The sequence below is a fragment of the Python bivittatus genome, unplaced genomic scaffold (genome assembly GCF_059951505.1).
Source record: "Python bivittatus isolate LINGU-HERP-01145 unplaced genomic scaffold, Pbiv_v1 ctg000850_np1212, whole genome shotgun sequence".
Taxonomy (NCBI): domain Eukaryota; kingdom Metazoa; phylum Chordata; class Lepidosauria; order Squamata; family Pythonidae; genus Python; species Python bivittatus.
Genome location: NW_028277112.1, coordinates 40,201,830 through 40,228,733, shown reverse-complemented (window position 1 = coordinate 40,228,733; position 26,904 = coordinate 40,201,830). Strand labels below are relative to the sequence as shown.

Below are 26,904 nucleotides of genomic sequence, written 5' to 3'. Positions count from 1 at the left end.
AATTAGCTTGTTCTAGGATGCTCAGTTTCCCAGTTGAAACTATGGTTGAGTCTGTCCATGTTTTGTGAGATTAAGGATTTTACTTTGTGTCTTCTGACTGCTAGTTGGGATTCACGGATGCGCTCTGCTAGTCTTCTGCCTATCTGTCCTAAATAGTGGCTATTATCATCCTTACATTATATTAGTTGAACACCAAGCTCAGAGAGCACCAAGGACTCCACATGGCTACCAATCTTGATGCTATATTGAATGGCTGGGTTCTGAGAGAGTATGTCTCTGTATCGTTTCTTGGAAGGAATAAAATTAGATCCAAAGTACTTTTAAGATGTAGTGCTCAATGTACTAGTGCTATGAAGAAATGTATCTCTGGCTTTGGGAATGGCTAAGGAATGAGTGAACCATTAAGGGGGGAATTGGAAAAGGCATTACTCAGTCATGAGAAAGAGGAAAGCATGGGAAAGAAATGCAAAATAATACTCTCCTGATTTTGTTTGGTATAAAATGGGGCAGAAAGAAACTCTGACAAGTTTTCAAGATTCTGTTGTTCTACCCTACAACAATAAAGAACATTCTTGGAATCCTTGCCATGCCTGTTTGTTGACCTGGCCTATCTCAAAAGGCTGACAGAAGCCTAGTGTGGGACTTAACACTTTGCTGCCTGCCACAATCCTAATCTAGAGTGCCCTTTGCCATTCTTGCAATTTACACAGAGAAAAAGTCCTAACTGAAGCAAATTCTTGACCCATATGCAACTTAAAGGCATGAGACATCCATCCAAATCTATTTCTACCTCCATCATTAGGGTGCTAAACCATTTGGGACTCCTGCATTTAACTTTGGGTAAGAAAACCAAAACATGATAAAGGACCATTCTACATTTTAAAACCAAATTGTAGTTTGGCTCCATGAGGCTTATTGTCATTAAGTGTAGTGGTTAGCCACCATGGTAATCAGGTTGCTGGACTAAAGTTAACTGAGCACAGTTCTTCTCTTAAGAAGTTTAAAATTATACACTTTAAAAAAAAAAGCAGTTGTTAGTATTCTACAGTGGCCAAAGAAAACAGTAGGTTTCTAGCTATTTAGGTAATTTTCTGGCTCCTAAGATAAAGTCTCCTTTGAATTGAGCTCAACTCATGGTGATTTTGTGGACATGTGCATGCAGTTTTCTTGGCTACAGTATGGAAGTGGTTTGCCGCCGACTCCTTCTGGGATGTTTATTTGACTTCCCAGTCTAGCCTACAGTTGAAATTTCCTGGTAGTATTTCATCCAAGTACTAACCGGATCCCATTCTGCTTAGCTTTTCAAGATCAGACAAAGTTGGCTAGGTGCTACAAGACTGTTAGCAATAGATCCTTTGATTTTCTCTTCCTGAGGAAATTGAGTTCCAAAATTGCTTTCCTTCTCTGGCATAAGGCAAAAAGCAATTGTTCCTGGTAAGGTATTTCATAATCCAGAGTATATAGAGGGGGTCAACACGGCTGCCTTGATCACATACTCAAGGTAAAAAGCTGAAGTATCTCAACAGATTAGCTACACAAAGTTGGCTAGTAATGCAGTCTAATATTGAGGCAGGGTAGGGATAGATTGGAGTTTTTTTGGGGGGAAACTTTTCTCCTCTCCATTTTTAAAGTCAAAAGGTATGCTAAGTCTATGGAAGGCTTAGTATACTTATTTTACTTTTTTATTTTGACAAATAAATGGAAAATTTTGGTACAGTCTTAGAAAATTTTGGGAGGTCACAAAAAGAGTTTGTCGATCTCTGTCCTATAGTATACTATAATACAGCTGAGAATAAAATATATAAAGTTCGCTTTTTCCTACAAATAGTGGATTGTTCATGTTTCATCCACATTAATACAAATTAATGACAGGTTGAAATAACTTTAAAATAAATCAGTCGGAAGTCTGAAATATTTAACTAGTTTAACCCACATACATTATAAATAATTTGAAGCCTTTATTTTTAACTAAAAACAGTTGTTCTCTTTGGAGATTGGACATTTCAGTCTATTGACTGAACAATTCAACTGACATGTAAGAGACAGAGAGATATACTGTATTTCTGTACATCAGGAAATGCTGGTAAAATGAAAAACACTACTCTACAAAAGACATGATTAGCAATGCAAGTAACAAAAATTTATCTAAACACAGATTTTAACCTTCTTTTCTATACATCTAAGAATACGTGTTTAGCATCCGTGATGCTACAGAACTAATTAGCCAAAATGAAATCCCTAAGAAAGCAAATGACCTTATAAATATATTAATGACCCATAGAAAACACTAATTACCACAATGTATCAGAACTCTTACCTGTGAGCCAGCAGCTACATTATTTATAAGATTATTGTTGGGATGAGCAATCCAAAATGTTGATACAGCCCTACAAATAATTAGTGAAACACAATTAAAAGTGACAGATCCTTAGAAGACTCAAGTCTAGTAACAAGAAAATACAGTTATGTAAACAACATTCATTAGTATTTGGGCACAAAGAGGGATCTCCAACAATTCCATTTTCTGGCAAGGAATTATGACATCTTTATCTTAGTTTTATAAAAATACTTGCTTTTTAATACTGGGAATAACAGACTAAAATATATTTAATTTTTTTTCTGGAAAATACCACATATTCAACTTGAACCATCCTCATTGCATCAGTAATACATTAAAAATGTTGTTCAGAACATTGAGCATTCTGTTTCCTAAGATAGCAGCATTCTTGCAATGGGATATTTCTGTGAGCAGAAATAGGCGGGAAGGATTTTTGTTATAAATCAACTTTACAGGGTTGGGGAATCCTCTGGAACAGTGCAGAAGTCTTATCTCCTTCTGCCAATGGTGATCTACTCTCTACCAGTGGTTCAGTGGATAATAACGAGTCCTTCTTATTGTGGAAGAGCCACTTTATTTAAGCTCAATTTAGCACATCACTGTATATGACTAAGTTCTTCTTCAGGTACACACTGCAAGCTGTAATATATATTTAGCTAACTGAATCTGAGTCAGATTCTATCTCTTAGGCTAGCCTAAAATCTCCTAATGAATTACATGTTATTTGACTCTGGATCTACTTACTATACCATTCACATTATTTCCAATTATGTCATGCACACAGATGTGTATAACTTCTTGAAATAGAATGTCCTATGTAGAGACCATCAAGACAATAATCAGAGCATTCAAAAAACCTCTCTAATTTACTCACATGCAATCTGTGGCTGGTACTGGCTCATAGTTTCCATAGACATGATCCCTGATTGTTGTGCACATTGTGCTATTTCTGTCTGTTGGGAGAAGGGTGCCTGGTTTGGTGACAAGTCCTAGATTATGGAACAATGTGTTCCTTTGTTCAATACCATCCTCCATGAAAAAACAATGGCCTAGTGTATTGTATCCAATAGAGTCTTTTATCTGCAGAAATAAAAATTGGTTAAATCTTTCTAAAATGCTTATCCTAAGACATGAAAAATGTTTTACAGTTTTACTATTTTGGCACAGCTCCAATAACATTCCAATAAAAGTTAGCAGTATAACAGTTCAGTTCAGTTACCTACCCATCATCAACCCACAACTGTAGAACTTTTGAAATGCTCAAGCTTCAAATTCTTGCCTGATATTTACATATATAAATAAAGTATCTTGCTTGTTAACTTTCATCAGATCTGTTTATACATATGTAGTTCTAACTATAACTATGAGCATGTGGCTCTCCTTGGGGACTGGAGTTCAATTATAGTTTTTTTCTAAGTCCTCAATCCATGGGAAACAAATCTTCAGGTTGACTTTGACTCTGTCTCCACTAGGTTCATTTCGGACAATACTTTCTTATTTCACAAAATAATCAGTCCTCAGCAGCTATGGTGCTGCCAGGCTAACACATGAAATGTCCCTAAGTCCTAGTCAGCCATGTTTATACTTCTTGCTAAAGAGTTGTCCCATGTTCTATCTCTCTTATGAGATAGAGAGAAGGAAACCATTACAAGATAGTCCTCAGATTCTACAGACAGCGATGACACCAGCACTTTATGGTCTCCAGTATCAGTGCAAGCTGAAGGATCAGAAGGCTTAAACGTCCTGTCTCTAATCTAGAAAAGGTCTCAAATACAACATTATGATGGGGGCAGCCCTCTCATACACAAATGTTCTCTCTTTTTGCTTTTGAAATGTAAACATAATGTGGCCTAGGTTATCCCAATTCTATTTCTAAATATGGTTGTAATCTGTAGTTTGGAGGAAATCAAGGTTAGCAAAGCAATGCCACAAATATAATAGTTTGATCTAAAAAAGTGGGGGGGGGAATTCTCTGCACCTTTGCAATCAAGGCTGGCAGCAAAATCAGGAACACAGAAAGCCTATTTTATTTTTATCCTTTGCAAATTCAGTTCCCAAACTTTTCATTATTCATTGCTCTTACCAGCAAACCATTTGTTGCATGAATTGTCACACATCTGGAGAAACAATGATGAATTGAGAGGCCTTCTATATAAGTCCTATAGTTATATCCTCCTTTTTCATCCACATCCCCACAAAGGTGAAAGTGAACAGGATAACTCCCATGTATTTGCTGACCCATCTGCTTCAGCTCCACATAGGAGAGATGAACAGATGTGAAATTCTTTAAAATCTGGAAGAACACAAAGAAATAATCCAATTTACTGTTCACATTTTCTTCAGTGATAATAGTTTGGATATTTTAGAAAAATATTTAAACAAACAATGCATCAAGAAAACACTAAAAATATATGCAGCATAATGCAGAACATAAAAATAAAAACTATGCAGGAGCAAATATTAGTGCCCCCCTTATACTATAGTTTGAGAGAGATTAGGGCAAAATATCAAATTTTAAATTTCCATTTTCAATTCAATTCTGTACAACATTTGTGTAAATGGAATTCATCTAGGACTTACTTTATTAGTATAACTAAAAATGGAGACCATTTATAATAGAAAATTCCTAAACTAAAGGATTTTTCAGGGTTTTCTTTTTTGCTGCTATGTTAATTTTTTTAGCCAAGACTATTTCCTACATTGTTAAGTATTAATGATCCAGAGATTTTTTTTTACTTTTTCAGTGTTTATTTAATAATAAATGTACAACTTAGCAACATGAATTTAATTTCTTACCTCGTACCATTTTGTAAGATGGGCAATAAAGTCACTAGAATTAATTACCAAAAGAAGTTCTATAATGTTTACAATTTCCTCAAAACTTTCAGTCAAATGAAGTGTGTGTTCACATACACACAGAGTAACATGATAGACTATAGTATTTGGGCAGGAAAGGGAATCAAATACCAATTCATTATAGTTCTTCCAACACAATTTAGAAAGCCTCTGACTAATGCAATGCATTTTAAGAAGGTTTAGTATATGATTTTTTATAATAAAATCTTTATGCTTTGCTAAAACAGATTTTAAGCGAATTTTATACCAAAGAATTCTAGGTTGACAGATTACGTCTCTTTTCTGTATTAACTCTGCTTGTTACAAGCCAGTTATGAAGCATGCAAATGGTGATCATGTGACTGCAGGATGCTGTCACAGTCATAAATGTGAAGATTGGTTGCAAAGTTATTTTTTTAGTACAGCTGTAACTTTGAACAGTCACTGCATGAGGCAGTCAGTAAGCGAGGACTACCTGTACTTTCAAGAGAATTGGTCATACCCGCTATAAGAATTCTGTATAACATTGCAGGGGATTTTTTTCCTTTTAAATGATGTGGATATACACCTTGCTTCAAGTACTGTGTTGTCTAATAACAATTAATTGATTTACAAGGTGTTTGATATTAATTTCATCCCAACACAAGCATAACAATGTTTAAAGTAATCAAACCATGAAATTAAATATAGAAGAGCAAGTGGAAAGCTTCTATGTTTAATAATAAATGTCATAAATTCAATCTGTATCATCTCTACAGTAAATAAATCAAGTTATCACCTAACTGAGCATTACACTATATAGCATTAGCGGGCTAAATTTGGATTCTGTATAAAGGCAGCTTCACCTCTTCATGCCACAAAATCAGCAATATTTAAAAAGTGGGCCTGGAAATACTGATGCTGCAACATGACCAATATTTCACACTGCTGCTCAACCTAATGCTCAGCAGACGGCAGTCATTAAATAGTATGAAACAGAATCGAATTCCCTACATCATGTCATATTGGCAAGTTCAAAAGCTACTGGAGCCATGAAAGGATGAAATTAAATTTTTTCTCCCATACCTTGATATGTCCACCAAAAGTATCATAACTGAAGAATCTGCAATTTTTGCCAGTATAGCAGGAATCTTCCATCTCTCCTTTTATTAAGATGTTTCTGGTGAGAACTCCCACCTCTGCCCTCATATCCACTCCATCAATGATTTCTCCAATATGCAGGAACTTTGGCATTTCTGGCTCAAAAGACATTCCAGAGAGAAAGGATGAAAATGACAAATCCTTCTTTAAACTGGTAGAGGTATCATGCTGAGTTTAGTTTCATTCAAAAAAAATGCTACTTGCCTCTGTACAGATCAGACTTGGTTTACAAGGATTTGGTTTTTGACACTGCCTGAAAATACAATGCATCAAAAGGAGACTAGGAAAACTTTCTTTACCACATGGTTTTTCTTTATTTATTACATTGGCAAAATGTGGATTCCTCCTCCATCAACTCTTGTCTTTTGGGAATTTTTTTACCTGGCTTAGAATATTTTTTACAATTAAGTTTATAGGTCACTTGAGTTATGACTTTTTGCATGTATTAGCATTCCTATGTCTATCTGCTTTTGTTTTCTGCTTTCCGTATTGCAGTTTATGTAGCTGTGTTCAACATGATTATTTTTGTAAGAAAAACATTCTTAAGTATCACATCATCTTCTAATGGCAGGCCCTAAATCTCAAGTTTTTCCTACCTAGAAAAAATGATTAAATATTTTCAATAAAAATGAAATGAAAGCTTTACTGACACCTTATCTTGAAGCATCAAGAACTCACAAAGTCACATTCACCAGCTGATGATGGCAATGACATTAGGAATGCAAACACTGCAGCATGCTGTGACAACGCTATGCAAAATTAGAATTTGTTATTCATACATGCACATATTTGTGCATACACAGCATAAGAGGTTCTTTCAAGAATAAGAAGAATGGTTCTATAATGGCAAGGAAAGCAATACTAAACTTCTCTTGGTGAGATAATCCTATGTATAGAAAAGGATTGCTAGAGAGCAAAGTTACCAAAGAGGTAGAAAACTATGGAAATAGAAGTTCTGCCAGGGAATCTGAGTGATTTCTTAAAATAATATCTTTGTTTTAAGTGATTTCTTAGAACAATAATACATAAACAAATGTAACGAAGAGAAAATACCAGTGTTGGTAAGCGGAACAGGAGACTTGCTATTAGCTTAGATGTATTTTTCGCATTCTTTCTGGTATTACTCAGAATTTTCTCTTTTAAATATACTATAGTAACATATTATTATGAAAATAATAATTTGTAATCAATGGTAGTAGTGGTAGCAGCAGTAATAATCTAGCACTCTGAAATGTTTCAAGCATTTCACAATTGTAAGCATTATAAACAATCTTGTAAAGTCAGTATTATTGCTCTGGGTAGCAGAGAGAGTGACTGAGAATAAGGAGAGTGACACTTCTAAAGCCACTTCTAAGGCTAAAGCAAGATTACAACCAAGAACTTTTTGATTAACCACTCAGACTTTTAGCTATTTTATTTCAGTAGTTCTCAGACTTGCTGATTGAGCAATTTCCTTAGATTTGCAACTGCAGAAATACAATGCTACAAGCCAGGCAATGTGCAAAAAGCTTATAAGCCAACTTAAGATTGCGGGCACATGAAGGAGCACAAGGCTAATGACTGTACAGAAGGATACTTTACTGATGCCAGCCCTATCTTTAAGTGAGAAATCTTGGAAAGCAGAGTTATGGAATGGAAGAATTCTTTCAGCTTGAGAGTGATGTGAAATATGCATATAACACAATAACCCATATGTATGGATTATTGGTTGAATTTATGAGAAAGATATTACGATTCTACAAATCTCCATTTAAAAATTTGAATAAAGGCCATACAAGACTTCACTATTTTTTTCATGCCACTGGTGGGTTGGATCCAGGTATGTACAATAGAGTGGTCAGAAGTGGCCTCATCTTCTTTCCCATCATAGCCTTTCTATCCCTCTAATTATGCTATGAAAACCTGCTGGACAAACTAGACTATATAGCATGAGGGCCTGAACAGTGAAAGGGATTCCTTAAAATCATCAGAGGTGCATTTCTATGAATCGCTGTCATAAGGAGAAAAGAGAATGCCGGCCTGCCCTGTTCCACATGCCTAATTGCAGACCTAACCCATTATTCACACCAAGTTCAGTAGATGAATGTAAAGCCAGACATATGCAAAAATACAAATATAATAGTCATTGTAAGATTTATGCCACCAAAATTAGATAAAACAGCATTCTCAGAAAAAAAAGATTTAGTCTTCAATATGTCTGCACCAATATACCACCTACAAGATGAACAATCCAGTTGAAGATGAGAAATCTGATGTGGCACCAAAGATTTGTTTTCTTCCAAATTCTATATCCTGCTGAAATGTATGTGAAAACTTAATTTTGCCCCAAACATTAGAAAAGAATGCATGCATATATGCATGCATACACACATACATGTGCACACACACAGGCGTGCCCACACATGGACACACATACAATTAATAGCTTCAGAAACTGAACAGACAAAACAGCTTTATAGGTCTGAGCTGCAGTTTGGAACAATATCAGAACATCAAAATACTTAAATATGTAATGGACACTCCAGTTTATTTTTCTAATTTTTTTTAATGAATTCCCTTAGTCTTCTATATTAAACAAAAACAAATAGTTCCACTTAAAAATGGCATTTTCTTCATTAAAATATACAATTGTCATTATGTTTTCTTGTAAAGTATAATATTCTCTTTGCACTGGATGGATCTCGTGCTATGGAGAAATAATAATTCACCACAAAGAAGCAGCTATGTTATTTTGAATCTTAGCCTAGTTTCTATTCCAAATCATTTTTAAAGAAGTATGCAATCAACACATTCGTCTTATTAAAGGAGAACTGTAAAATTTTGACTTTTGGCTTTATTAAGGCTTTTTCATTATGGCTGCATTATGGCTTTTTTTTTTTTTTATAACAAATCATACATAGAATATAATTTTTGCCCAGACACAAATCCTTCAAACCAGTTGATTTAAAGATCTTTAATTCAGAATTAACTAATATAAGCATGCAAAGTAAAAAAAAAACAGTTACAAAAAGAAATATTAATGTATAGAGGCTGTGCCGGATGCTTAATAGCTAAAGTGAAGTTGATTTCTTGCACAAAAATCCAGCCAGACTGTACATGCCTGCGAAGTAGGAAGGGATGAAGCTCTTGACAGATTTTTGGAACACTGAAGGAAACTGGATATTAAAGGAATAGAAAGCCGAGGAACTGCTTCCATATGGGAATAGTTTGCTTGCCTTTCCTCATTCATGTGAGAGAGTTGGCACAAGCTTTCTGCAGATGCTGAAGTCTGAGGACTAAGAGAAGCAAAGAATAAAATTTCACTAGTAAGATGAGATCTATATTTCAAGCAGAAGGGACAGCTCACTACAGCAAAATAAAATTATCCTGAGAATACTTAGGATTCACATGAAATTAAAGGCATAGAGGAAACAGAAATTTCAATGTCATGAATTCTTGGAATATTAGGATTATTTCTGTGTCATCTTCAATCCATATATATTAAGGTCCAGTAATCTCTTTTTCATCACAGTAATAAGTTGGTTTAGATGACCTCATCTTTTTCTGCCTTCTTACATCCAGGCTCCACAAACGTAAACGATACACATTCAGTCAACTCCAAAATAATCTCTGAAGCAATGCATCCACCAGTTCCTCACTCTAATTACAGGTAGTCCTTGTTGAATGACCACTTGTTCAGCAACTGTTCAAAGTTATAACGGCGCTGAACAAGGGGGACTTACAATGGGTTCTCATAATTGTGGCCATCACAGGCTCCCCATGGTCACAACTGCAATTTGGGTGCTTGGCAACTGCCTTGCAATTACGATTGTTACAGCGACCCATGGTCACCTGATCGCTGTTTGCAACCTTCACTGCCAGCTTCCAACAAGCAAAGTCAATGGGAAAGCTGGCAGAAGGTCGCAAATGTTGATCATGTGAGTGGGATGCTGCGACCACATGGGATTTGCCCAATAATAGCAACTGGGACTGCCACAACTGCTGTTGTAAGTCAGCCCGGTCATGTGACATTGCACTTTACAACCACGTCGCTTAGCAATGGAGTTGCCAGGCCAACTACCATTGTTAAGCAAGGACTACCTGTACTTTTCTTGTAAGTTTACTGTTCCTAGATGACTCTGGAAAGTAGCAGCTGCTACCAAGTATATTGTTCTTTCCACCCATCCTCAGTGATTTTTTTTCTTAATGAAAGTCTGGAGAGGATGTGTATGTAGAATTTGGGAGAAATATATTATTTTCTGGACTACTTTAAGATTCTTCTTACATTCTTTAAGATGAATTAGAAATAAAGCAAGAAGCAGTTCGCTAAGACTTAGCACTTCTCTTAGAAGCTAAACTCCTATTATATCTTCAGTTCATGATTAAGCATTAGATTTCAATCAACATTAATCATGGTTCAGAGTAATTAGAGCATCTTTCAGATGTTAACTATTTAATGATTATTTTCATAGTGATTTTTTCACCATCATTATACTTACAGAGTTCAAAGCTTAACCCTAACCTATGTTCCAGGCATCATAGTTATTAACAGTCTAATTCAGCCCAATGGATCCCCCTAACCTGAATACACCTTAAAAGCAAACACTTATTTAAGATCATTTAAGAGCTACTTTAAAACAGCTATATTTTAGACACATTCTGCTAAGAGCAATAATTAATTTTAAAAAATATATGATTTTGAGGAGTGGGCAGAACTTTTCATGGGAAATTATTTTATTTTACTTTGCATGTTTTTTTCTCTGCCAGACATGTTATTTTATATTTTTTAACATGTCAGAAGCACTGACCTGTGAAGAAATATAACATCTAAAATGCACCTGTCTTTCTGAGTAAGAATTTGGAATCTGCTTCAAACTCTGGTTAGCCAGGGTTAGCTGTAGTTACAGGTAGTAAGTACCAGAAATCCAAGATAAGAGAATACTGGGGCAGAGAGGAGGAAAAACATGACTCTGATCTCTTAGTGAAGAGACCCACAATTATATTTTACTGCCTGACATGAAAGTGAATTAGCCTAATAATGTTATTGTCCAGCATGAGAAGTCATGTATCTCTGTAGCAGGCACAAGACAAACACTACAGAAAGAAGCAGTGGGATGCTGAATGCTTATTTATTTATTTGTCCAATTTATATAGCTGCCCATCTCACAAAACAAGTGACTCTGGGCAGCGTACAACAAAGCTTATGTACTTAACACAGCCACCCCAAATAAGGAAAGTACATAGGGGGAAAAATCAGTAAACAGGGGAAGTTTTATTTACAGATAATCAGATGCAGTAGACAGTTTTGAATTGGCCTTGATCCAATTTGAGTTGCCAATTTGAATAGAATCATCAAAATCAAGCTAGTTTGATTCAAATTGTTTGGACTATCAAAATGTGTATGCGGATGCAAAAATTTAGTCAACTCAGATCAAATCAAATTCACTTTGTATCTAATCTCTGATTCAAATCTTAGAGCAAATAAATTTAAAGCAGTCTTCCCTTTGATAAGCATTGCACCCACAGAGTCAATACTATGCATACCATGTCAGGGTCAATTGAGGATTTTAGACAGTGGTGGATATTAAGCAGCTGGAAAATATTCTCAAAGCAGAAAGTCACCAGGAATACATTAATGCCAGACAGCAGAACCATACCTTGAAAGGAAATACAAAGCTTACTAGACACATTCATTTTTACTTCTCAGCTCTTACCTTTCACTTTGACTTGGTATTTGTTGCATTCTGGGCAAGGAAGAAGTGTGAATTCCTCTGTCTGATACATAGAATAATCAGTGCTTGCCACAACAATCCGGTCTCCAGGCTTCCAGCTGCTAACATCTTCTGACAAATCCACTATCACTCCATGCACTGCCTTAACCTGGAAACCCCACTTTGGAACACCTTGGAACAAAAAATTAACAATTTCTTGGTTCAATTATTTTAAACAATGTGATCACCTTTCCAAATGCTCAAATTGTATTACATCAAAATAATTTAATGCACGTTTTGGTCAGCAAGACCAAAAGTCACACAGAGCTAGAGGTAAAGTTGCTAAATGCTTGTCTCTTCTTCCGCAGCTTCCTGTGATTCTTCACCAACGCCATCCACCAAAAATGGTTGCAGTAGTATTTTTTTTAACATATTCTCATGGATTATGAATTAGGATCCACGACCTGTAAAGAGCTTCTTCAACAGAGACCTCATCAAGTGAGAGGCAAAATATTATGCATTAAAAAAAAAAGAAACGTAGATGGAGGGGGAAGATGAAACTGTATTTTGATAAACAGAAACATAATTTTAGAAACCATTAAAGCAATGTGTGATAAAAATTATGGAAATGACTATTCACCACCATTTTCTCAGAGATTCCCTTCTCCTTGCTAAACTGCCATATATATAATTTTGAATGCAAAGTTTAACTCTACATTAAGGAGAAGTCTGAAAAGCCATTTTCCTTCCCTAAGCTCTCCAACAGTATTTCCAATTTGATGTTCCCAAGATGTATGGATTTCAAAGTCCAAAATTCTCAGCAGTACCCTAGCTAAGCTTTCCTTCCTTGTATTGTACCACTTAAATTGTGGTCTGATTGTATAGGCAGACCTGAAATTGTTTGCTTTTCTCAATGCTCTGGTGCTACAGCATTCAGACTGGGGAGAGGCAATACAGCACAGGGAGAATTAAGGCCTCTCCCTTCACTGAATCTACCACTTATCATTAACATCGCTACTTATCCCTTTTCTCTCACAGACAATGATTGTGTGGAGAAAAAAGAAGGCTGAACTGCAGAGTACCTCAAAGTTCTTACTGTTTATTTGTATTTTACAATACATTCTGCCAGTTAAACTACTGTGTGTAATATGACCAAATGCACATCAGAATGTAATTGGAATGCATGATATTTATTAATACGGTCAAAGGATTTGAATTAAAATATAGATTGCTACCAGCTATGAACCTTTCAATTTTGTCTATCACAGCAGACAGGAATATAAGAACCTACTTTTTCTTTCATACTTGATAGATCTCAATAAGCACACATTTCTGATTTTAAAATATTTAATAGATAATTATGCTTTCACTGTATTGATTAAAGAGCTCCTAAGACCATGATTTATTTTTCCTATTTAAAAGTAAGAAGGTGGCATTTTACTTAATTTCTGTGGCTGTTTTTTGTAGACATTTTAGATCAAAAGATTTTATGTGATAGCTACAAGTAACAGTTCTCTCACAAACATCAGGAAGGTTGACATTTTGTAAAAAAAAAAAAAAGCAAAACAAAAAAACTGAACAGCAAAGCAATATTAGGTTTTCCTGACAGCAGACTGATCTTTTATTTCCATCCCAAAACTCCACATTACTTTTGCTTATTGCAACAAGGACACAAAAGCAGACAAATTTAAATTCTGGCCTCTAACCAGAATTTTACAGCTTCTTATGATCAACACAAGGTACACAGCAAGATTCAGAACACAGCAAGTCTAGCTGCACAAGATAACTGAAACCAGTTTTGTTATCTGATTTTCTAAACAAAGAATAAAAATAGCATATTCCTACCAGCAGTCCATTCACTGAAAGCCCTCACAACAAATTTCTGGCCATCCAATGTAAAAAATTCTCTTTCTGCAAGGGCCTTTCCTCCTGTACTGTGATTTTCATAGTCTCTCACAGATTCATTGCAAGATGAATTTCCATCACCAATTACACTGACTAAAGCCCAGGCTTGCCTGTAAGAAGAGAGCACAAGTTTAAATACTTCCCCTCTTTTTAAAAAAACAAATAATACATGCAGAAATATCAGCATAAAAAAATCCCTCACCAATTTTCCAAATGAAAATGCTTCTTCACTTTGGTGAACCAAGCAATATATTCTATTCATTTAAATTTCATTTGTCAGAAAAGTAGCTTTCCCCAGCTCAGTGCACTTCAATTGTTATTTGTTGTCATATAACCACCAACTAGTTACAGGCACTTTGACGTATTGGCTGGGGCTAATGGGAATTGTAATATTCTCATTATGACAAGTATCTAGTAGTCACATGGCTGGGGAAGCTTGCATGTATTCAAGAATATCTCCCAAGACAGACATCTCCATAGCTCTTCTGAACTTAAGTCTTTATGCTCCTAACTCAGACGCAAACCAAAAGATATATAAAAGCTTAGTTCAAAAAACTAGTTCCAGGGAAATATTACATTTCAAATAATTTCAGAGTTTGGAAATTAGTACTTTCCACTTACTCTAACCTAAAGCCTGCTACTGTATATGTGAATCTTCTATGATAATAAAAGATTATTAAAGAACCATATAATTCTTTTTTCTTAAAAATGTATCAGTGATTTTATTAGTTTAGTTTTCTATAATATTGTAAAGATTGATGGAGATAGCATGTGCCAAGGAATTTTTTATATAATGGAGAGATGGACTGTGCCTGCACATTTAAGGAAGACAGCTTTAAACTGAAGATATTTTCTCAGAAAGGGAGATTATATAAGAACAAAGTTATAAATATCCACAAAAATCCTATCCATTGCTGAGGTTGGTGGGGGGGCGGGGGGAGAAAGATAATGAATCAGTGCATGTCAGTGCTGCAGCTGAACATTTTAGTACCCTAGTGTAAAGCCCTCACTGTGGATACCCCATAAATTACTTGTTCAAGGTTAGAAAGTAAGCCAAGATCAACCTCTTTACTCCTCCCTAACTCTTGAAAATCTACACTTCCTTGAAAGTTTCTGCCTTTACAGTTACTCCTGACTTCTACATTAGGTCTAATCTAAGACAGCTTTGATTTCACAAAACAAGAACCAAGAGATTCCACTTTGTTCCCACCATTCTTCTTTTTCTTCATTGGGGCTAACAGGTATTAACATTTCCAGCAGCGATTTCACTAACAACATCTAGAACTGTTGAGGAAGGAATTGTTCTCATTTAAAAAAAAAAGTTCCTTGAAATTGTTTAGTAAGCATGCCATCCAATTAACTTTCAAAAAACCTGGTTCAGTCTTAAATAAGAAAAAGAGCTCCTACTGCTGCAACTTTGGATCTGGAAATACGGGAGATGTGAAGTCTTAGGAGGGAAAAGGAAAACACTGGAAAAAAGTTCCGGGGTTTTTAATTAAAAAATAGGATGAATTATAAAATATTATTTTATAATGATGAATAAATTCAGTAAGAAAATAACTTTTAGAAATGTGGTTGACCTTTATTTAAGTCCATTACAATTCCTACTTTGCTGAGGATACACTACAAGTTTCAGATGCAAGTAAAATGTATTTCTCCCTTCATTAGGCCATGTTTTAAAAAGATAGGGGGAAAAAATCAGTTCCTCTTAACATGTAACTTTTTCTCTTCTTGGTATCTGATCTAGAGTTTGGTAGATCAGTTTCTGTACTCTTAACTAAAGTTCATGGTCGCTTGGAGGAGGCCAAGCTCAGAATATACAATAACTTTGTTTTATTGTAATGTTAAAATTTCCTCCAGTTTTAAGTTGCCTTTTTCTCTTGAACTAAAACAAAACAAAACAAAACCCTAAGAGATGCTAGATTTGTAGCTTATCAATTTGTAGCAGCTCTATGCTACTTTAAGGCAAGAATGAAATCCCATTCTTTAAGACCCCCAATTCCAAGGCAATGTGTTAGAATAGATGGCAGGCTCCCTTGATACAATGGGAACTACAATATGACTTAATCTGTTTTGACTACATGAAACTAAAAAAGTAAAAAATATATTTGAGTCAAAGGATTAAAAAACTACAATAGATGCTTCTAAGAACTGAGAGCAACTTTTTCCTATTTTTAATACCATAGAGAGAAGCTAAAAGCAAGAAAAACATTGCTGTAATTTTTATTTTATTTGCTATTTAAGTAAAAAAAAACCTTAAGTATGCTCTGACTTTTTAATTTAATTATAATGTAATTAGAAATGTGTATAGTGATAAGCTCAGTTTAACTACAGAAAGGCTGATGCACATTAATAAATTAGCTCTGTGATCAATCCTCTTAAACTAGAGCAGAATACATCTGTTTGGCTGATATTGCATGCCTTTAAAACCATTTTAATGTTTGCACGATCCATTTAATATACTCTTTTCTGTACTTTTGCATCCTTACAATGTATTTTGATGAAATAAAGTTAATTCTTCTCTTTTTTCCTTTAATTTCTTGATCTCATCCTTCAAAAAGGATCAGGATGAGATGGTTTATACCTGATACGGAAGCTTTATTTTGGGGATTCAGGGTGAGATAGACGGAACCTGATATGGAGGCTTTAATTTGGGGATTCAGGGTGAGATAGAGGATTTATTTTGGGGATTTATTATCTTTACTGAGCCATTTTTTTTATCTCAATCTCAAACGCATTTGGAAAAGATTTATATTTGCTAGGAAAAGGAGTAACCTGCATCAAATATTTTTTTAAAGTTTCTTTACTTTTGTTTTTAATCACTTTTGTTTTTGTTACTTATTTTGATTAGTAATTTATAATTTATTGTAATTGATTAGTAACTGAATGGTCTGTAGATGGAATCCAGTCTAATTTTAGTGATTCTAGCGCAATGAGATTTCCTTTTCCCATTCTTCAAAATCTGATTTGAAAAACTGGAATTTTCTGAATACGTAGCTGGGGTAGAATAAACCCATCTTCACAGCTTTAATTTCTATGGGAGGATTAATGAAACTGTTCTGCCAGAAATATGCCACTGCTACTCTCATATGAATAAATTTAATACACTAAACATGATGATTTTTTATGAGCAAACTCTAATCACTTCAGTAGCATGAAGGAAGTCTTGGAGAAGAGAAATGGGATGTTTCACCCTATTTTTTTTTTTAAACTATTAGGAATCCTTTCATATTTACAGTTTAAATATCCCATGGAAGATTGGTTAATTGAGATCTGAAAGAAATGTTTCACTCACACCCCTAAACCAAAGGTCTTTTCAGATGCCAAACAGATTTATAGCAACTTTAGCGAGATATACAGAAATAGGTTTTAATAAATCACACCATTGGGCATGTATCTGCTTCATTATTTCCAGAGTTTTTAAGGTTTTCACTTAAAACCTTAAAAATTGGCTTTTAAGACACCAATTAAAATGAATACATTAAGTATATATACAAATAAAACAAATGTATATGCAAACAAATACATACAAATAAAAATAATTTTGAGGAAAAAAACATTTTATATGGTAGATGTCAGATTTGAAGAGAAAAAAACCACCCCTCTTTTGATAACAAAGCAATTACTTTTCTAACATCCAAAAAAGTATAAATTATTTTTAAAAATAATGAGGGAAAATTTCCCTAAAACCTATGCACTGTAGTTTTAATTTTAAGAGCAGAAAAGTACTGAATATTAATAAGGCTTGGAAGAAAACAAGCTTATTTACCCAGTCCTAATCGACAACCAACTCTGTAAACTGTAAAAGGGAAAACATGAAAAAGTTAATACCACTCTGGTCTGGACTGGGAGGTGTGACAATTGAGGAAAGCTGATACGATAATAGATGAGCAGAGATGACAGAACAAATTTATTCCAGAAAGTCTCAGAATTTTTATGAGTCATTTGCAAATTGAGCATCCTGTAAGCTATAACAGGGGTACCCAACCCCCGGGCTGTGAACCAGTACCGATCCACGGCTTGTTCGAACTGGGCTACACAGCAGGAGGTGAGTGGTGGGTGAGCGAGTGAAACTTCATCTGTATTTACAGCCACTCTCCATTGCTCGCATTACTGCCTGAGCTCCTTCTCCTGTCAGATCAGCAGCAGCATTAGATTCTCATAGGAGCGTGAACCCTACTGTGAATTGTGCATGCAAGGGATCTAGGTTGCGCACTCCTTATGAGAATCTAATGCCTGATGATCTGAGACGGAGCTGAGGTGGTGATGCTAGTGCTGGGAGCGGCTGAAAATACAGATTATCATTAGCAGAGAGGTTTGACTGCACAGAGACCATAATAAATCAATTGCTTGCAGACACATATCACAACACTATCATGTAATGCACGTAAATCATCCTGAAACTATTCCCCCCCCCCACACAGTCTGTGGAAAAATGGTCTTCCACGAAACCGGTCCCTGGTACCAAAAAGATTGGGGACTGCTGAGCTATAATATAAAGCAAAATAAAATAAAGTAGATTAGAACACATTTCCCAGAATTATTCTCTTTGTTTCAGGGCTACCTGCAAAGCGAGTGCTTCGAAACTTGAAGCATAGAAACTGAATAAGTAGCAACATGCAGAATAGTCCTTTCTGGGCTGGCAAGATAACAGAATGGCCAGTTTGCACAAGGTTGTTATGGAACTACACGGTTTAGAAAACCATGGCTTTAGGGGCCTGATTTATGATTCAATTCTGCTGAGCATGACTGTGTTTGTTTACCTGCCTCAACTATGGCCAGATATAGATGCTTAAGATGGTACTAGTCTCCTGAGAATACTTTTGTGGATCAGCCTAATACAGCTCTGTGACCCTGTTTTTGCATTTGCAATTTCCCTCCACCTTCTCTACCTTTTCCTTCCCCGCCCCACCTTTGTGTTGGCAGCCTACAGGCCTGATGGTTAAGATACAGAGGCCTCATGATCAATATGCAACTATTTTTAACAAGGGAATGTAAGCATTTTCTATATAGAGTATAAAATCCTAACATGTTCCTCTATACTGTTGGTCATTACAGTTTTAATAAAATGACATGTATTATTTATGTTCAAGCAGTTAGTAGGAAAGGCAGCTTAAACTGATCACTAAACTCATTCCATTTAACAGATGCCACATCTCTACAACTCAACAAATCCCACAGCAGTCAAGACTAATAATGTTATTATGAAATAATTCCTCCAGTGAGGAATATAGCAAACATAATAATCCCCTTCTAATCAAACAGAAATAATAATTGCTTGAATGATAGTCATTTTTACAATCATGACAATTACAATTCAATCATTTCTACTGAACGATTACTTCATTTACAAACTGAACGATTACTTCATCTACAAACATCACATTTTAACTAAGGTTTTCCCAATGTTGGTGCCTTCTAGAAGCATGGATTTCAATTCCCAGAATTTCCTAATTGCTATAACTATCACTGAGAAGTTTTGGAATTGTAGTCTACACATCTGGAGGATACCTGGGTTGGGGAAGATGACTGTAACTGTCCTTCTATTTTATTGATAGAAATAGCTTATTACAGGATACCTGAAATTTTTCAAGAAATCCACTGTAAGACAATAATAGGACCAATCAAAATGTGAAAAGTAATGTGTGCTTTGAGACCATCACAACATTTGATCAAGGCAAAATTTTACATAATTTGCAATGGGGAAGAGAGGTGAGAAAAGAGAGATGACTGAAGACTTACAGAATCAGCATTTGCTCAGTTTATTACAATACTTACGATTTTTGGACTAAACAATTTTACTCCCAATTTGAGGGAAAAAAGCAGTTATCAGTATCTGTCCATAGCCTTATGCGAAACATACAGATTCTTAGTTAGACAGCCTTGAAAATTTAGGCATGTAATTAAAACTGATGTAATTGGACATCAACCTTTTACAGAGCTCTATATCAAACTACATAATCCTTAAGCAAACACACTGAATCCTAACTTTTCCTCTGCAAGGATCAAATGGCTTACAAGAAACGGATCCAAAGACAGAGCCATACTAAAATAAAGCAGCAATATCAACTCCTGAAATACCAGGTATCCTAAATACTAAGGAAATTTACCCAAGAGTTAGGTAAAGAAACATCACAGCTTTTGAAAGAAAGTTTATGATTTTAGGCATTTTGCCAAAGATTGGTTGGCTCCTTTTTTATTATAAATATGTTAAAAGCTGCTCTCTTTTCCTGTGCAATCACTTATGCTTGTGGGTTTATGGGTTGCTGTTTGTAAATGCTAGTGCATTAGGGTTTATATTGATTTTTAATGGATTAATTAGTTCTAATTATTTATGGGGTATTTTTAATTGTTGTTGGGGTTTTGATTTTAACTGTGAGCCACCCAGAGTCACCCGTTGGGGGAGAGGGGCGGCATACAAATATAATAAATAAATAAAATGAATTAATGTTAAAGAACAGAGTTTATTACAACATTTCATGTACAAAATGATGTTGGAAATTCTTTTTGAAAAAGGTAAAGCAGGACTTCCACATAGACAATGCTGCATTCTCAACTACAGCATGGTGTGATGCTCCACTAACCCTCCAGAATAGGGTTGGGACTGTGGTGCTGTGGGGAGGGAGGGAATCCATTCTGCTGCAGTGTCCCTCTCTTGCTGGCAAACAGGAAGCAGTACATATGACTCTAGGCTTTTGTATCATTACATTCAAACAATAGTTTCCTGATTATTTTTTAACTTGTTTTAAGAACTATAAAAGACAAACATAGTCATGACATAGCATGTTATTTCAACATGATGCTTGATTCCCATTCTCTTATCTTCTCATAATATCTTTTAATAGGCCTTTACCCTCTTTGAAAATGATATTGAGGAAGTTATTATAAGAAGCACTCTTACACTACACTTTTGAATAATTTCAAAATCAGCTCTATGTCTTTACATTAATTCCCTGGGTAGATATACATGAGGAGGCAGTAAATACATAATACATGTAGTCCCCAGTTTAAGACCGTTCCCAAGGTCTGTCCTTAAGTTGAATTTGTATATAATCTGGAACAGTATTATTGTATAATACTATATAAGTAGTATTGTGTAATGAACTCGAACCATTGTGTATTTAACTCAAATTTTGCTACATCAGGCTCTATTCTTAACTATGAGTCTTCTGTAAACCCAGTGTTCTTAACCCGGGGACTACCTGTATGTACAATGCCACATTTAACATGCCCTCTTTAGATGTGCACCTACAGACATTGGTTTCCCAATTGTCAAAACCAGGATATCTGATTGTCTTGTGTATTATGAAGGGAAAGAACTTTTACATTATCAGTTATTAAAATGTACAACCGAAACACATAGATTATAAAATAATTTGCAATAAAAATAAAATAGGAGTCGGGTTTTTTTTTTTCCTCTGCCTGCTGTCAGAGCAGGTTAGTAGGCTGATATCTGTAACTGAAAATATCATGGTTTAAATCTAGGCATTAACCTATAGGACAAGGGGAACTAAAGTTTTCTTGTCCCATCTTCTTACTGCCAGCCTTTTGAGTGAACCTGAAACTGCTAAACTGCTTCCTTGAATATTAGAGACCATGCTGAGCAGCGTGGCTACACTGGGTGCTAAACAAGAAGGGAAATATTGAATAAAATTGAGCAAAGGCACATTTTGTTCTACATATGGAATGTTCACTTTCCTGCAGTCTCCTTCTTCCTCTTTGGGTCTCCCCCTTCAGTCATTTCTCCACAGCAAGCTCTCACATCTTTCAAGGAACATTTCCACTGCCTATCAGAGAAGACGTGCTGGATATTTGAGTCCAAAGTTCTATTTTTATACCAAATGTTCAATATTGAATAATAATGGGTATGCATTCAATTTTGCAGAAGAAACTAACATGGAAATATTTCTGATTAACCATTTTCCAACAATGAATATTAATACTTGAGGTGAAAAGCAATAACATTAAATGGGAGGAGGGAGGGACTGTGCTGAAAAACTCTTGAAATTTTGAACAGAAAAATAAATAGCATTTGTCTAAATATATACTGTGCTATTGGATTTGGAATGTGGAATTGCTTTCCTTTTTCTTAATTCCATAATCAAGTGGGCTGGGGCTGGGGGTGGGTGAGTAGGAGGTATATTTTTCCTCAGACAGTGAGGAGGAAAGGAAGTTTGATGAGGCTATTTTTAGGAGGTATAAGTGTCGATATATGATGTGGTGTGATGAGTTTTGACTTTTGTTGATGATTTTATTGTTGTTTCAACTAGATATTAGTTGCCCAGAGTTGCCTGGCAAGTGACTAGCCATATAGATCAAACAAATAAATTTGTCAATTAGGTTGGGGTTAGGGGTAGTTTAATGTCTTTTGTAAGAATTATCAGAGTTGTAAAGTGATGGTAGTTGTTACGAAACTTCCTGATGCACCTCTGTAAAACATACTCAAAAGAAATGTGTTTAGCCTTTACACTCATACATTAAAATAAACTGAGGACTGATCTCAAACAGTACAAGCACCACCTCTGAAGGAAATTTTTAACCAAGGGGATGAGTTTTTTTGCAAAAGCATTTTTTTTTTTTACCTATAATTCAATCCTTTGACGAGCTTACTTCCCAGAAGATTCTGTATGGTTGTTCTGGTTTCCTCCAGTAGATTTTTAGCAGCTGAGTCTGCTACAGAAATAGCAACAATGCGACCAAATTCTTGAGACTTTAGAAAATCCTGAAGTTTTATGCTATCATTTTGAGATTCGTGAGTATCAAACCTCTTCGTTGCCAAAACCTTTGCAGTGTCCTGGTCAATAACTCTCACATTTAGGGCTCGTAAAAACTCCCTTTCAAATGTGTAGGATCCAGAGGCCAGCCCTGAAGAATATAGAGTCTTTGACAGGGAAGTCCATGATAACTTCTGAGAGCCATGCAATTCCAGTGTTCCACCAGGGCCCACGCCCACAAATTTTTCACCAAATGTTGGCACATAATCACCTTCATTTAATTTGCCGTATAAGATTATAGTTGCTTTGGACTTATAACGACATTTTTCTGCTCCAATATGAAGCATTCCACCATCCTTTATTAGGATAAAATGTGTTTTCAGGGTAATATTTCTAGATCCGTTTTCATCATCCCCAAAGACAAGTAATCCTACAGGAAATAATATTTTTAGGTAAGCAATTTTTAAATATATAGTAGCAACCTATATACAGCTTTAAGTGAGGACTGCAAATCACTAGGTATACTCTGATTATCACTATACAGTACATACCTTGTAGTTGGGATGTGGACACAGTATGTTGGCTTGCAAGATGGTCTTTAGATTAGAGATCCCAGCTTGCATAAAACAGCATGAGCGTACTTGGGGTTAAACTGGGGCTTTTGATAGGTTTGCAGCATACTTGCCAAAACATGCCAGTACAAACTGATACTTTTTCTGTTAGCCTTAAATGGTGTATGTGGCATTGATATGATAAAGCTGAAAAACCTAAGACTACTACTCATTTTGCTAAAAATAATTATTAACCAAAACCAAGATGGGTGGTAAAGGTCCTTCTTCATGGGTCCTTCTGGTGACAATCATAGTGTATGGCAGGCTGTGACTTGGAAAGCATGAAGAATATATAGTAAAGAGAATGAATGAATGAATGAATGAATGAATGAATGAATGAATGAATGAATGAAAAAATAAATATGTTCTAGGTAATGAATCTAAGAGAAAAGGAAAGGATGTAATCCAGCTGAACAAAGGTGCTTAGCAGAGTTGATTAATACATGCACAGAAGTAAAAGTGCAAGGCTAAAATGTATGTTAAAAATATGTCGTCTAGATTGTTGCAAGTCCATACGAAAATAGGAACGCATAGATTGACGACTGCTCCATATTGCATTCCAGTGAATAATGATAAAAGAAGAATGAGACAGGTTTCAGGGAAAACTGTGTAACATTCTGAATGAATGTGACTGGGGAAAGATTATCCTATTAGGTGACATGCATGGATAGCAGGAAGAAGAAAGTATAGACAAAATTATCTGGCCATTTGGAGACTCAAGAATGAAGTTGAGTCTGGTCACCATGAGAATGGTGGTGGCAAGTATCTGCCTATAAATATATGTGGCTTAAATATTTGTCGCTTCATTCATATACATGGAAAGTGAATGAATAAAAAAAACCCATCTCATTTTATTGTTTATGATGAAAGAGTGGGAGAATTATAAAGGACACTGAGAGCAATGAGAAGCTCTGAATGTGGGACATATCATTTTTTTAATAGTATCAAGAGTGGATCCTGGGAAAAAAATAGAATGGAAGAAGTAAAAAAAAGTGAAAGGGGAATTACTGCACATAGAGAAAGTACAAGCCCTGTATGAAAATGTATTAGAAGACAGATTAATCTAGCTACAGAATAGATGGGAAATGGATGTAAGAAAAAGAATTTGGAAATTGCTTGGAACCAAGTGAAAATAATATGTCACAGAGTGCCACAGAAGAGTGTTGAGTAATGCTAATGGGAAATATGAAAAATGTTTGGTGGAATGATGAAATAAAAGTGGCTGAGGATGAGAAAAATTCATGTAAGAAATAATGGCTACAAAAACAGAAGATTAATGCATAATGTGAACAGAGAGAAAAGGGCAGGTGCAAATAATGTGGTCAAAGTGAGAACAAGAAACAGTTAAGATCAAAACAGGCAGAAAAATGCAGAATGAGTTTTTTGGAAATTATTTTAGAAATGGATGAAAAGGTGAAACAATGAAATTAAGAATGCAAATGATGAGGTGATCTGGGATGAAACTAAATTGAGGGAAGGCTGGAAGGAAATCTGCATGAGAATAATAGTGGTACAATGAAGAGTAGAATTGAAATGAATGCTATAAATGTTAGTATCTAAGAGAAACGATGTGAATATGTAGAAAAATGATAAAACTACAGGTGTAAATCTTATAACTGGAAGAATATTAAAATATGGATATGATTTGCTTATGGACTGGTTGTGCAACTTTGTATGGCAGAATTGTAACTGAAAGATAAAAGAGATAACAAAGAACAGAATTTCAGAAGTGCAGTGCAAGGACAGCTGGCCAGATTTTTGCTCTTTAGTAGTCATTTATAAGTATATGTATGTAAGAATTTCTTGCATTTTTTTAATTTAGTGAAAGTATATGATTGAGTAGGCTTGAGTTATGGAATATTTTGCATGAATATAGAGTTAAAGATTGGTTGTTCAATGCAGCATGGAAGTAAAGCATATATGAGACTAAAATGGAATGCTAGCAAACAGTTTGTTATTGATCAGGTAATAAGACAAGGATGTGTAACATTCCCTTAGTATTTATACATGTGTAAAAAATGCTTTAGGTGATGTCAGTGCAGTGTTGGTTAAGGATATCCATGTGTGCATTGCTTTGAATGCAGATAATGCTATGAGGTTGACTGAGAATCTGAATAACTTGCAGCAAATATTAGATAAACTATATGATGGAATGAAGAGCTTGAATCTGAAAATTACTGTACTGAACACCAAGGTAGTTAATTTGAGAGAGAAAAAGGAATGGCTTGCAAGTTCTAGCTAAATGGCAAAAATCTAGAACAAGGATACAAATTTAGTAAAATGTTCACAGAAGATGAATAGAGAAATCCTCCAGAAAGGAGTTGTATAACATATATGTTATAGCTGAGGACAGGCCAGAATACATACAAAAAGCCAAAAGATTACTGGAGGACCAAGAAACCTACATCCCAGTAAACATCAACCCAATAAAGAAACTAGACAACCTGATCAAGAGAACCCTTAACAACTTAACCAAGAAAGGTCAAATCAAAAAAGAAGAACAGTGGCAGATGAAAAGCAATGGACCCATCCTCCTATGCTTCTATGGAAGCCCGAAAATACACAAGCCCAACATACCTCTTTGTCCAATTGTATTATTACCAGGAACCCCAACATGCAACGTAATGAAAGAACTTACAAAGAAGCTTGGACATCTCACAGAGGGGAGAGACTATTCTATCAACTCCCCAGTACAGTGCCTCCAGAAAATCAAAGACTTAAAAAGAGATGAAGACGAAATTATGGTTTCACTCAATGTCATAGCACTCTTTACATCCATAGACCCAGAACTAGCGAAAGAATCCATGGCAGCAGTACTAACACAACACACCCAACCTAACCAAATACACTAAGATCAAAATGCACAGAATCATGGACCCTATCAACTTCTGCCTCACCACCTACTTTCAGTCTGATGGACAAATATACCAACAAATCAGAGGAACACCATGGAATCACCACTCTCAGAACTCATAGCAGAGACTGTAACGCAGCGTCTAGAAACTATAGGATTCCCATGCATATAATCAGAAGAATGGATCTGGTATGTAGACAACACCTTCATCATAATAAAAAAGGAACAACTAGAGAAGACACATGAAATTATCAACAACATCTTCAAAGAAATAAAATTCACAATGGAAGAAGAAAACAGCAACACACTACCCTTCCTGGATATCCTCATCAGCAGAGGAAATGACAGCAAATTAGAAACACATCTATTGAAAAACAACCCACACTAACCAAGTGCTCCATTACCAAAGTAACGACCCAACCCACAAGACAAGCTGTGTAAGAAGGTTATTCAGATGAGCACAAATGCACTGCAGCAACCCAGAACACCAGAACAAGGAAACAGATCACCTATTCAACATCTTCCAACAAAATGGATACCTACGCAACTTTATCAAAAAGGGCCTGATCACTCAACCCACTACAGCACAACCAACACAAGCTATGAAAAAGATAACACTGCCATACATCAGAAACATCTCGGAAACAACCAACAGACTATTACAACCACATGGCTTACTGTAGCACATAAACCAACTAAAGCCCACCAAACCATCTTAAGTAAACCAGAAGACCCAGTAACCCAAGAAGAAAAAACAGGAGTTATCTACAACGTGCAGTGTAGGGACTGTTATAGCCACTATGTAGGACAGACAGGC

General features: G+C 35.5%; 1 protein-coding gene across 3 annotated transcripts in view; it reads right to left on the bottom strand.

The window, feature by feature from the left end:
- CEMIP2 (cell migration inducing hyaluronidase 2) overlaps positions 1-26,904 on the bottom strand; it is a 71,045-nt gene that overhangs the window by 22,655 nt on the left and 21,486 nt on the right. For all 3 annotated transcript variants that reach the window (XM_088130403.1, XM_088130402.1, XM_088130401.1), the window contains exons 4-10: positions 22,491-23,052; positions 13,849-14,018; positions 12,007-12,195; positions 6,239-6,408; positions 4,422-4,631; positions 3,213-3,418; positions 2,318-2,387 (exon numbers count right to left, since the gene is read on the bottom strand). In XM_088130403.1, the coding sequence (XP_087986529.1) occupies positions 2,318-2,387; positions 3,213-3,418; positions 4,422-4,631; positions 6,239-6,408; positions 12,007-12,195; positions 13,849-14,018; positions 22,491-23,052 (1,577 nt within the window). The remainder of the gene's footprint in view (positions 1-2,317; positions 2,388-3,212; positions 3,419-4,421; positions 4,632-6,238; positions 6,409-12,006; positions 12,196-13,848; positions 14,019-22,490; positions 23,053-26,904) is intronic.